The 13,705-nt window shown below is 41.3% G+C and overlaps 1 protein-coding gene across 1 annotated transcript in view; it reads left to right on the top strand.

Moving 5' to 3' along the window:
- NOX3 (NADPH oxidase 3) overlaps positions 1-13,705 on the top strand; it is a 56,859-nt gene that overhangs the window by 27,946 nt on the left and 15,208 nt on the right. Inside the window, exon 10 of the mRNA XM_047734063.1 lies at positions 2,137-2,296. Within this exon, the coding sequence (XP_047590019.1) occupies positions 2,137-2,296 (160 nt within the window). The remainder of the gene's footprint in view (positions 1-2,136; positions 2,297-13,705) is intronic.

Raw genomic sequence — 13,705 nt, 5'->3', positions numbered from 1 at the left:
TCTAGGGGTTGTGGAAGGAAGGATTACTATATTAGCAGGGAAGTTGGACTAAATATTTTCTCCTGCCTTTTCCAGCTTAGATTCTCAATTCTAATTATGTGGAAATGTGTTTATTATGTATTTCTGTGGATTATATGACACAATTCTTCTTTGGGTTTCATTGTTATCTTTTCAAATCAATGTCAAATAAATCCCAAATACAACTAATTATAAAAACAATTAACAGTAAGACATTTTAATCCTTGGACAGTTCCGTTTTTTCTCTCTCGATTCCCCTTATCTAATTATTTATAAACTAATCTACGGTGGGCTGAGATACTAACCCTTTCTGGTTAATGACCTTTTATTTTTATTCTTCCATTTCCATATATCAATATGTAATAAAGCCTTATTAATTAAGATTAACTTGAGGAGAGTTAATTTGAATTATTAGGAGGTCTGGCATATGGAATATTTAAAAATAAAACCCAATTGAACTTTCATGAACACATAGTAAGCCCAAATGGGCCAACCTCGGGTGCCTTCAACAGACACCCCTTAGGGAATGGTTATGAATAACTTAGAAGCCTTTTAATTAGCATATCTTTGTTCGTATGTAAATGTGTGCTTTTGGAATAGTTGAGGTTATTTAATACATTCTGCTGACTGAAATATTTTAAACATTCCCTTTACAATTTATTCAACGGATTGTTATTGAACAGCTCCGTGCCAGAGAGCATGCACGGCCCCGGGATGTCGAGGGGAGCAAAGACAGACTTGGCTCCTCCCTCCAGAGAACTTGTGGTCCAGTGATCAAGACAGATGCAAATCAGATCATGCAAAACATGCCCAAAAAACTGTAAAATTATGAATGCGATGAGGACTCCAGAGGATAGGCACATGAGGCTATAAATTATATAAGAGGGGATTTAGCCTAGTGTAAGGGGCCCAGGAAGCTTCCCCAGGGAAATGATGATTCAGATAAGACCTAATGAAAGGATAACTGTTAACCAAGTCAGGAGAGCGGGGAGAAATTAGGACAGAGTATTTTCTGGTTACTTGGGTTTTTCCATGCAAAGGCCCCGGGGCAGAAGGCTAAAAGCCAGCATGGAGAAATGGTGTTGAGAAAGGGAGCAGAATCCAGGGGCTGGTCTATTCTGGACCACATTCAAGATAATCGTATTCATTCAATAAATATGCTTCACCCTTACAAAGAAAAATTTGCGAAGCAAAGACAAAACATCAGTGCCATTCTAGGCAAAAACCCAGATTTTGAGTTTGCATCATCCGAAATAACAAGTTTTAGAAATTCCATATAACTGACAAGTTATCTCAAAATCACATTTATTCCCAATGAATGGCTTCTAGACTAAAATTATATGGATGAATTTAAAAAAAAAAAAGAATAAAAAAAATAAAATTATATGAATATACTAAGAGGTGGAAATGACTAAAAACAGGAGAAGCACAGTAGCAACAGAATAGATAAGCCTTTAAGGCACTTTCTATTTCTGCTTTATTCCTCTGATAGCAGCTGCAGAAAAGAAAAAAGAAAAGGAATGGGGCGCCTGGGTGGCTCAGTGGGTTAAAGCCTCTGCCTTCAGCTCGGGTCATGATCCCAGGGTCCTGGGATCGAGCCCCGCATCGGGCTCTCTGCTCAGCGGGGAGCCTGCTTCCTCCTCTCTCTGACTGTCTCTCTGCCTGCTTGTAATCTCTGTCTGTCAAATAAGTAAATAAAATCTTAAAAAAAAAAAAAGAAAAGAAAAAAGAAAAGGAAAAGGAAAGGAAAAGAAAAAGCCAAAGCCAAGGCCTCTTCTACCAGGCTTCACGATGCTTGGAGCCAAAACAAGTGTCTGAGAATTGTGAGAGCTTGCCACGTGGGAGAGGCATGAGCCCAAGCCAGAGAAGCAGGCTTTGTCCTTCCGTGAATGGCACCTGGACCGGCCCGTGTGGTCATCCCCCATCCCTATCCCTAGAAGATAGGCCCCCATTTCCCCCTGCTAAGTCCGTGCTCCCCAAACAGGGCACCCTCAAGCACAGAGCCAACCCCCTGTGCACCGTTGCGAACACATCCTATAAAAGACATTGGTTGAGGATGGCTTTGTTTTCCGGAGCAGAGCATTCTGAGTGTCACAGGACCGCACTTTGTGATTGCAGGCTGGCGGTGGACGGGCCGTTCGGAACCCCACTGACTGATGTATTCCACTACCCAGTGAGCGTGTGCATCGCCGCGGGAATAGGGGTCACTCCCTTCGCCTCTCTTCTGAAATCTATATGGTACAAGTCTGAGTCACAAACCCAGCTGAAGCTGAGCAAGGTATGGAAAAAATCATTAGTTCACACTCACATGGATTAAAAGGTTCACTATCCTTCTATCATCTGCCAATTCTTGGGGAGGATTTTAATTAACTATGAGGGATAAACTCAAGGATCCTTAACTATACTTATGTTCTTAAAAATCTCCATTTGGCATTACATTTATGAGAAGGGTTGTGTCTAATCTTGTTAAAGATGACAAGACATAAATTTTATTGCTTCATTGCCATTACAAGACACGTAATTGCTCATGTCAGTAAAATATGGACGGGCTGCAAATGGCTTTGTGACCAGGCTACTCTTAGTGAGTGATATTAACAGGCGGCCTTTTCCTTAGTCTCTTTAGTCTGAGACTATGACTCCAAGTGTGCAATTTAGCGTCTTCCTCTGGTGGCCTCAGGGTCTTAACAGGAAGCAGAAATGCCTCAGTTGAGATTCATTGGCCTGCTTGCTTGGTATTGCCAAGCTCCCAATCTTTTTTCTCATTTCTTGAATGTTCTCTGACAAGACACCTCCACAGTTGCCTGCCTTCCTTTGTCCTACCCGTAGACAGTCCATACTTTAACCCTCTGAGGAGCCGCAGGAGAAAGGGAGCCATGTTAACACCGAGTGGTGTCCATTTAGGAGGACTTCGGTTGCCAGGCAAGCCTGATTCTGGGCCTGATTCTGCCACTTCTCTGGTTCACACTTTGGTTCTAGTTTCCTCCTCTAGCAAAAGAGTTTGCTTGATTAGATTTGCGTGTCTCTCTGACAGGAGTTAGATGTGAACATTACTCATGTGCTATGGTCCACTAAAGAGAATTCTGTGGTCAAAAGAAGCTATTACAATCCCATTCTAGAAGATTCACATCATCTATTAGCCTATTAAATAAGTTCTGCAGGAAAAAACCTCCTTCAGTTTTGTTTCAGCCATCCCTCCCAAGCTTAGTTAGCCACAGAAAATTTCTCCACCCAGAAGTTATTCAGGAATAGCATTCTTTGAAACACTGGGGGCAATACCAGATCTCTAAAGTTGGGGCTCTTCCAACTAAGAAATAAGAGAAAAATCAGCTATCATTTCATGAGTTCCAAATGACAGGCGCTTGACATACATTTTCTCATTTGATTGTTATAACTCCCAACAACCTTATATAGTAGACAATAGCAAGCCTGCTTTTCACACACACAAAAAAACCCTGAAACTTAACAAACCAAAATGACTGCCCTAAAAATACATGGGTAATAAAAGGCAGAATGAGGATTCAAACTTAGATCCATCTGGCTCTTTCCATGACATAACAAACATATGGTAGATATGACTGCCACCATTGTATTGTAGGCAGACTGAGGGATCCCTGGCCAGAGAATCCGTCTCAGCCTGATTCTACCCTCTCTAGAAGCATCATCTTGAGTGACTCAGGTCACCTCTCTGAGCTGCACAACAGAGAAAGAAGAGTCCGTATCTAACAGGGAGTTTTAATACCAAAGAGGACAAATCAATAATAAGATGTGTAAATAATGTAATGTAAATGTGTATAAAATGATATAAAAGTTCATTAGAGCTGCCAAAGATGTAGATAGATCGCTAGTACTCCTGCTACTAATAGCTTAGATTCATCAAGCCTTGACTACCTAGCAGGCAGGATGTTAGGCATTTTATACACACTATCTCACATCATCTTTTTAAGGAACTCACCATTTTTATTCCCATTTACACTTGAGAAAACTAAATCCAATCACAAAGCTCATAGGAATGATAGCATCATAGTATCAAATTATCGTAATTGTTGTTTGGGATAAGTAACATCCTCAGTTTACTACTGAGGAACTCAAAACACAGCTGGCCAATAAATCGTAGAACAAGAGTTCGAATCCACTCCTCGAATGTTGACTCATCATATTTCCTCTATACCACGATAAGTTCAACAAAGTGTCTTAGTCTGTTTGGGCTGCTTTAGCACAATACCATACACTTGGGTCACTTATAAACAGCAGAAATGGGATTTCTCACAGTTGCAATGCTGGGAAGTCCAAGATCAATGGACTGGCTGACTTGGTGTCTGATGAGAGCCTGCTTCCTGGTTGACAAGTGACAGTCTCCCGGCTCTAACTTCCCAGAGCAGAAAGAGATGAGGTAGCTCTTGGTAGTTTTGGTTTGGAAGGTGGGATTTGTTTTGTTTTGTTTTGTTTTGTTTTGTTTTGTTTCTGGTCAGCAAGAGTCAAATTTGTTGACTCGCTATTGGCAACTCAATGAAGAAAAAGTAGATACATGGGTTTAGAAGTCTGGAGTCTTTTTTATAAGGGCACTAATCCCATTCATGAGGGTTCCTCCTGTATGAACAAAGCACCTCCCACAGATCCCACTTCCAAATAGTATTGCATCAGGGATTGAATTTCAAAATACGAATTCTGGGGGACACAGACATTCAGTCTATGGTACAAAACCGGCACAACAGCTACTCTTTTGTTTATTCAGATCCCCACTCCCAGCAATGCTTTGTTACAGTTTATGATGATTTCTCAATCCCCTAAGCATTTTCTTTCCTCTCACTGTCTGCCATGTAAAACCTATCCGCAGAAGCAGTTTCTTGCTTCATGGTTGTCACAACACTAAAGGTCACGTTACATTTCACACATGATGGATTGCTGTCTCACTTTCATTCACTTATTCACTCCGTGAATATCTACTGAGCACCTACCATGTTCCAGACCTTTTGATACTGACATGATAAGCCTTTCACTCTCCTCACACCAGATTGATACTACCTCAACTTTCTCTCAATAACTGTTATCAGTGTGCTTTTATGTCATGTTCACAAAGGAACCCATTTCCCCTCATAGATTCTGGGCTTCTTGCATATGGCTTCTTTGCGTATCTTTATAATGAGATACACAAACTCACACACACACATACATATGCACACGTTGCAATTTTTGAATAAATCAATGAGTGAATAAATGTCTTCCTGCCAAAATGAACAAATGGCTTCCATGTAATTTTTTATAAAATGCTAGATTACTAAGATTAATTCATCTTTTATTTAACCAAAAAGACTATTTGTTCAGTAATTTTTTTTTTAAGATTTTTATTTATTTGACAGACAGAGATCACAAGCAGGCAGAAAGGCAGGTAGAGAGAAAGGAGAAAGCAGGCTCTCCACGGAGCAGAGAGCCCGATGCGGGGCTCGATCCCAGGACCCTGGGACCATGACCCAAGCAGAAGGCAGAGGCTTTAACCCACTGAGCCACCCAGGCACCCCTGTTCAGTAATTTTATAATTCAAAGAATATGTTCCAATTATTTTGCTACAAATAGGAAAAATTCTTGTAAGAACCCATGAAATCGTAAAGTTCATATAGGAACCCACAAGATCCTGATATCACCTCCTCCTTCACTGTTTCATTGTTACTTCTGGGCTCTGTTCATGAGGTTTCTCAGGCTATTTCAAGTGGGAGGGTTAAGCAGTTACCACCAAACTATAAAACTGGGACATTGATCTCTATCGCCCCCCCCAAAAAAACCAAAGAATTGGAAATTTAAAAACCAATGTTTTTATAACTTGCAAAAATTGGGGACAATATTCAGTCAATAGCCCACTGAAAATAAAGGTCAGAATAAAGCTATATGGAAGAAAGAAAGCTAAAAGCTTAGAATCACAAAATAATTTGAGAGGTCTTAACCTTCCAGCTTTGCATATGACCCTGAACGTCAGTGTCTGTACTTAGACTGCGAAGTGATTTGTCCAAAGTCATCTAGTTGGTTAGCTACTGAGTCACATTGGGAGCATGCGTTTCTAATTTCCACTTTCCAGCCTTTTTATGCAAAAAGTGAGATTTCATGCTATTGAGAGTTTACGCTGAAAATTTCGGTTAAGACCACCTGGTTAGAGTCTGCGTGCGGGAGAAAAAGTTTAAGAAGTTTTTCTGTTTTAAAGCCACATTGTGTTTCTTTGACTACAGCTATCATTAGGCTTATGTAACTAATATTTGTCAGGACCACCTACATGTATTTGAGATGTAAATACTCTTTCCATGAAACTGTCGGCATCTATATAATTTTTAAAGTCCAGGAGAGCACAGCAATACATATTCATCCAACAAGTCCGCACAATTATGGATCTGGGCTATAGTTTTCAGATTGTTCTCTTCTGTAACAGACAAAGGGGGAAATGCAGCATAGGGGTTCAGAGCTGGAAATTTAAGCCTGAAGGGTTAACTGCAATCAGGTGGGATTTTCTACCTCCATGCAAGACCAGTTCACATAAAGGAATACATTTTTTTTACATACAAACCTGATGTTGCAAGTCCACAATTAAAAAAAAAAAAAAAACTGCAGAGATTTCTTGGTTGCTACCATTGCAAACTACATCTCCTTACCCTTCTCCTCTGCCATGTTATTCTAGAACACTTCTAAGTAAAATGCAGGAGAATAGCCAATAGGATGCCTGCTGCTTCTCTAGGATCATGTGTAGCACTTTCTATTTGAATCTGGTGTTTAAAATTTCTTCCTAACTATCTTTTATTTTTAAAGATGGCGGGGAGGAGGGGGAGAAGTGGTTAGGAGGAAATTTCCCAAGAGGACAAAGTAAAAATAAGTAGAATGATGGCTTATGGGGTGGGGGGAGAAGTGGGGAAAAGCTGTAATATGTGAAAGGGGTATTTTCAACACAAGAGTACGAGCCAAACTTCGCTTACTTGGAGGCAGAGGAGCACCCGTCACTCACTCCTTCAGGATGAGGGAAGCGGGTGTGAGTGGTTGAGGAGTCTCTATGATGCAATTCAAAGGACGCTGATCGCTAGGGGTGCAAATGTCCCATAGCAATGAACAACCTCCAACGCCTGCCTAACGGGATGATTAATTCCACATCACACTCAATTTGTGAAAAGAGCTCTTGAAAAAAAATTAGGACAGTTTGCTTGTGCAAACTGTCAAAATGATGAATGAAATAAGTGTGTGCAAATGGGGAGGAGGGAATGGCAGGCATAAATATATTGGCTTATACATTTTAGATCCCCAAATATCACAGCCGTGTAGACAGGGTGGAGAGAACAGCCAACTAGACGATTTGGTTCCTTTTCCTAACTGCATATGTAATCTTCAGACTATAATAAGATAGATTATAGAAAAACCAAGATAATCTCATTTCTCCATAAATTGTCTTCCTTCATCACCCCAATAATACATAACCATGATAATGGGTATTTATAGTGTGTCCCATGCAAGATGGCCTTGGGTCCTTAAACTAATATAATAAACAGATAATTCAAATAAAAAGACAGCTCAGGCCAGTGGGAACAAGGCAAAGAGGCCAAGAAAGGCAAAAATCCATACTCTACTTAAATATATTAATAAAACAAAGGAGGGCCTGCTCTCTTTTCTAATGAATGAAAAATGCACTTAATTTAATCTGTTTAGTTTGAGAAATTATTTGTTTTCCCTTTCCCTCACACTGGAGCTCTGGCTACTCCTGGAATTGATCATCTCCGCTAACCACTGACGGTGTTGTAATAAATTGAACTGGGGAACACAAGGCCACATGTGCCCCTCCAGAAGACACCTGTGCCCCCCATCTTTCACTAGACACCCTCAAAAAATTCAGGCCTCACTGTTGCCCTGTGGGGAGGTGACCAGTATTAATATTTTAATACTTTAGTTTATTAACCACACAAGCCATGCAAGACCATAATGTCCTTGTAAAAGACTCAAATAAAAAATAAAATAGTCAAAAGTTCTCCCTTCCTTAGCCTTCCTCCCCAAACGAACCACCACCACCACTTTGCTTTCCATTAAACATTGGAAGATGTCTCATTCCATTCTTTCTCCATGCATTTGCACCCATACGCATATACAGGGTGTTGTTCTATTTTTACCTGGAGATGTGGGTCGGGAAGGAGAAAGAGAAACATGCACTTTGATTTGTTTTCCTTGCCCTTTATAATACGGCTTAGAGCACCTTAGGTGTCAATACCTACTGACTGACTCCATTTTATTTGGTGTCTTCAGAGTATTCCAAAGTATGGCTATCCCCCCTTTCGATGTAATGGTTTTATTATTAATGAACATTTTGGTTGCCCACGAAGTCTTACAACTATAATTAGAACAAACTGAGGGACCAACAAGGTCAGTCCTCTCTCATTGGGCCAAGCGGAAATATAGCCATGAAATAATTCACTATAAAACTCTTCTAAAGAAGAAGTCTTAGAGACTAAAAATGACTGACAAAGACTGGTCTCAGTCTTATAATGGTTAACCAGAAAAATTATTTTATAATTATATTTCCTTAAAATGGGACATGGAAGCCACATTAAAGAAGTTTCTCAATAAGAAGGAATAGTGGCTTCAAAATTTGTTTGCCCCTTTATCCATCCAGGAAGACCTTCGCAACAACAACAAAATAAAAACCAGGATGATAATAGCTACCATTTATTGAGGATAATAATCATTCATTTATGTTTTAATCAATCACAGTCTTTATCTTTTTAGAGAGGAAAAATTCTTTTTTTTTTTTTTTTTTTTGGAAAATGGTCAAGATTCTCTCAGGGGAAGTCTCCATCACCCTACTTCTTTCTGTCAGTTCCATGTTGTTTTGTACAGCATGGATATCTTAGCGTACAGCATATAGTTCAGGCTGCTATAACAGAAATATTATAGACGGTGGTTTACACAACAAATGTTTATTTTTCACAGTTCTTGAGGCTGGAGGTCTGAGATCAGGGAGCCAACATGGTTGGGTTTTGATGAGGCCTCTCTTTCTGGCTTGCAGATGGCCACCTTCTCGCTGTGTCCTTCCTCATGTGACAGAGACAGAGAGAGCTCTGGTCTCTTTTTATTCTCAGAAGGACACTAATCCCATCATTGGAGGCCCTGTTCTCATGACCTCATCTAAATCTAACCACCTCTCAAAGGCCCACCTCCCAATGCCATCACATTGGGTTTCAACATATAAATTTGGAGATGATACAAATACTCAGTTCATAACAGTGGGGAAAAGAAGGCACTGTCCAGAAGAAGGCAGGGTCACAGTGTAACTTCATTGGCTTTCTCCTGGGTGGAGGCATTGGTCAAGGTAAGGGTTAACCTTGGCACCCCATAAACTGCATCTTGAATAGCACACACATAGCATGGAGTGTTGCTTTGCTAGTGAAGGGGTTCCTCAGTTGGGACCACATCCTTATCAATGTTAAGGTTCCCAGACTGGTGCTGGAGATAAAGTTGGGCTTCACCTCCTCTCAGTGATCACCACCTCTATAATTCACAAGTGCCCAGTGGGAACACAGACCCCCAAGTAAGTCAAAGATTCCCTTTGCTGTCTCTAATATAAACGTGTGTATTCATTCTGTAAGCTCCTCCAAACGACAGTGAGGAGAGCAGCATTCAAAACTAACAGCTCTGAGCACTTAATGCCTGTGTCAGACCTTGTGCCCAATGCTCCCATGAACCATACTTTTCATTCTCACTCACAGGTTGCTTGTTCTAGAGGGTTGTTTTCTTTGTTTGTTTATATATGCAGTGATCTAGGTTCAAGTTAAAAGAAAAACTTCCCCCAGTTACCCAGCTTGTAGATGGTGAAGGTGGGAGTCTAGGACAGTTTAGAGGACTCAAGGGCTCACAATGTTTAATTACTCTGCCAACAGCGTCATAAAACTGTGTCCTTGTGTACAGTTTCCTTCTTTGGAGAGATTGTGGGCCATAAATATATAGATATATAAATAAATAGTTTTTTGCCCCCATTCCATTCTCAAGAAATGGATTTGGGATCAAAGAAACACAGGTTGTACTCTGTGTTTGGGGATGCCCATCCAGGCCATGAGAAAGGGAACATCTGTGGATTCTGCTAGTAAAATAGATGAGTAGCTTTTCTTACTTCATTTTCTGAAATTATTTCTCAAAAAGTGGCACAGGTCCATTTCCTTCTGGCCTCAGATCTCCTTGACCTGGTCCACATGCAAGTCTGCAGAATTCTTAGAGTTGTAAGGAACATGGGGAGGAGGTGGCTGTCAGAGAAAAGAGCACTGTGTGTGGCTCAGACCCAGGCCCTCTGAAGTGGAGGTGGCTGAGTTTGGGATGGGTGGTCCACGCCAGGAAGCATGTGACCCGAAGGCCTGCGACAGGCCACATGCACACAGTGCTCCATAAAACCATTGTCCACTCCTGGAGTCATCTCCTAAAACATCTGGGACTCCATTAGATCTACAGAAACATGAGTTAGATCTACAGAAACATGAGTCCTGTTAGAAGCAGTAACTTTGTTCCAATGAAAGTTCAGAACTTTCATCTCTTGAAGGAAGATAGCTTTCTGTTAAACAAAACTTATTCAAATAACCTTAAGTTATTTGGGGCCTCTGATATCAGCTACAGAATTCTGGAAGCCAAGCTTTAGATAGGTAACTGATTTGGGGTTTTTTATTTTTGGACACCGAGGAGGGATGAGTTTGGGCAGATCACAGAGGTATAGCCTGTTGTCTGGGATATTTGTTCTACCAGCGACCAGGTCTTTCCTACTGGACGAAATGCGGAAGTGGAACTGCCCTGTCCCTTCACAGTGAGTGTCCCTCACCGTTAGGATGAAAGAGAGTCAAAGTAAATAGGCTCTTTCTCTGTTCAAAGCCTCTTTTCTTCTTTTTCTGCCTGAAGCACTTCTGAGCCTATTCAGTGTTCCTTCATTGCCTCTTGCACCAAAGCTGCCCAGTGTCACCTCTAAGTCAATTACAGAGGGAAAAACACACAAAGCCATTACAAGGAAGTAAAAAGTATAAAAGGCTTGGCAAGCCCTAAGAAGGCTGACACACTGCTAAGCCACAAGAAAGCAAGGACAGGCATGATTTCTATTTGAAAGGATCAGGGTCAATGTGAGCAGGAAGCTAAGATGTGGGCATTTTTCAAGGAAGGATGATTGAGACTAGATCTGAAATTGACAAGTTTTCTAAAAAGTAAGTGGGGTATTGTTCCTATATGAATGTATCTGAAGCACATCCCTTAAGGAGTGGAAATAAAAGAAAATAAATCAATGATGTTTGTTCTCATCCAAATGCCACCATCAATGTTTCTAGGTAAAACAACTACCGAGAGCAGGAAGGAAGGGGAGGTGCGTCGGTAAGAATGGTATTAAATTCAGTCAATAGATTTTCTGTGTCCACCGGGAGCAAAGCAAGTCAAAGGGAGGGCTCAGGTTTTCAAAGAATAATTTAGATTAGGCAAGATGCAAAGTGAAAAGCAAGAAGATAGCGGTGCTAATCACCAACATTGGTTATCAAGTCAGCCTCCTGGCCTCCAGTCTCCCAGGGACTCTTCCTCCTGATCCTTCCTCAGACCCTGTCGCTCCCCTGCTCAACACCATGCAGTGCTTTCCCAGCTCACTCAGAGTAGAAGTCAAGATGGCCCCAAACCCCATGTCCATACCTCCCAGCCTTCCCATTAGACCTCATCTCTTACTGCCTTCCCCTCCTTCACAACTTCAGCCACATTGGCCCCCTGAGTCTTCCCCAGAGATCCCACTCCTTCTGTAAGTCTCCTACCCTAACAATGATTCCTCTGCTTCCTTTTGTCTTTGCTTAAATGTTTCCATCCCTTGACCACTTGACTCAGGATTACAGCCCTTTCCAGCCTGCTCTGTGTTTCTCCATAGTACTTATCACTCTTTGATGTACTCTATGTTTTACTTATTAGCATCTTCCTTCTTCCTCTACATGCAGTCTCTAGGAGAACAGCAGATTTTTGCCTCTTCTGTTTGCTCTTGAAGTTCCAGAGAGGAGAACAGTCTTGACATAGAGTAAGCACTATGCTTACTCACAGAGTAAGTGTTTGCTGAGTCAATGAGTGGGTGAACACAATCACTATACTTGTGGGGGCCCATGGGGCCTTCAGTGGAAGGAATCATTAGCTCAGACTTAAGACTTCAAAGAGAAAGACACTGCTTTTGGGGATTAACACACTTAGAGATTATAATTTGAGCTGGGAGTAGTATTGAAAGTGCCTTCTGAGTCATAGCTGTCCAACAAATATTGGGCTCTAATTCCTTTTTGTTCCAAATTTTTATTTAAATTCTAGTTAGTTTACATATGGTATAATATTGATTTCAGGAATAGAATTTAGTGATTCATCACTTAATACAACACCAAGTGCTCAACACAACAAGGGCCCTCCTTGGGGCACTTCACCCATTTAGCACATCCACCACTCCCCCTCTTCCAGGAACTATGTTTGTTCTCTGTAGTTAAGAGTCTCTTATGGTGTGCTTCCCTCTATTTTTCCCCCCTTCCCTTATGTTTATCTGTTTTCTTAAGAGAAAAGGTCTTATCCTCACTTGGTTTTGCTCTTAATGACTGTTAATATTATAAACTCCTGTACAAACCTGGAGAAAATAGGCAAGATGTTTACCTTGAAACATATTCTGTGAATTTTTTCTCCTCATGAACTTGATCTGTTAATTAAATCTCATATAGAACTTCCATCATGATTGTGAGCTTGCAGGCTGGCCGGTGGAAAGGGGTGGCAGGAATATTCACCGTCTATTGGAGGAGATATTTCCCATTGAAGGTCAAGGCCAGCCCCCTGGTAAATCTTATTAAGCAATAGAGAAGTCTCTTTGCGGAAGGGGTGCAGGAAAGAGTAGTGAGCGGAAAGGAATAGGGGTGTGAGAAAAATCAGGAGAATTAATAGATCTGGGGCACCTGGGTGGCTCAGTGGGTTAAAGCCTCTGCCTTCAGCTCGGGTCGTGATCCCAGGGTCCCAGGGTCAAGCCCCGTACCGGGCTCTCTGCTCAGTGGGGAGCCTGCTTCCTCCTCTCTCTCTCTCTCTCTGCCTGCCTCTCCACCTACTTGTGATCTCTCTCTCTCTCTGTCAAATAAATAAAATCTTAAAAAAAAAAAAAAAGAATTAATAGATCTTTCTCCTGTGGTTTCTTCTAGATCCAATTACCTAAAACTCAAAGCACAAAACTAAGCCTTTATTTCAGCAAACCCAGACTACTTCTTGTCACATGCCATTTGCTAAACACAGAAAGTTAAAAAAAAAAATGTTCCTAGACATAATTTCATTATAGTAGTTGACACTCAACCATAACCAACACCCGCCAGCCTTATCGGACACTGATATGTCTGGCTGAGGGAAACTTCTGGCCTGTGTGTCTTGGTTCAGCGATTGCCATAATCTCCACCCTTCAGAAGTCAAAAGCCGTGATGGTGAAGTGGATTAGTGCACAAGCCTTTCAGGTCTCTGGAGAAGAGAGTTCAAACCCCAAGCTTAGGTCATGAGTAAAGATGAAGGGGGTTGGTCTAATGGTTTATCCCCCTTTGGGAGCTGTGAAAGGCACAGCTAGTTATGATTATTAACCTCGTTCAAAAGAAGCACAGCCAGGAATGTGGTGAATTGATCCTCATCCAGTGAAACTGGCAACAGCCCACAGACTCCTGACTCTGAATTCACTCTGGAC

Source organism: Lutra lutra, chromosome 6 (assembly GCF_902655055.1).
Source record: "Lutra lutra chromosome 6, mLutLut1.2, whole genome shotgun sequence".
In the NCBI taxonomy this organism is placed as follows: Eukaryota; Metazoa; Chordata; class Mammalia; order Carnivora; family Mustelidae; genus Lutra; species Lutra lutra.
The sequence above is the reverse complement of the archived record's forward strand: the minus strand, read 5'-3'. Positions and strand labels throughout refer to the sequence as shown.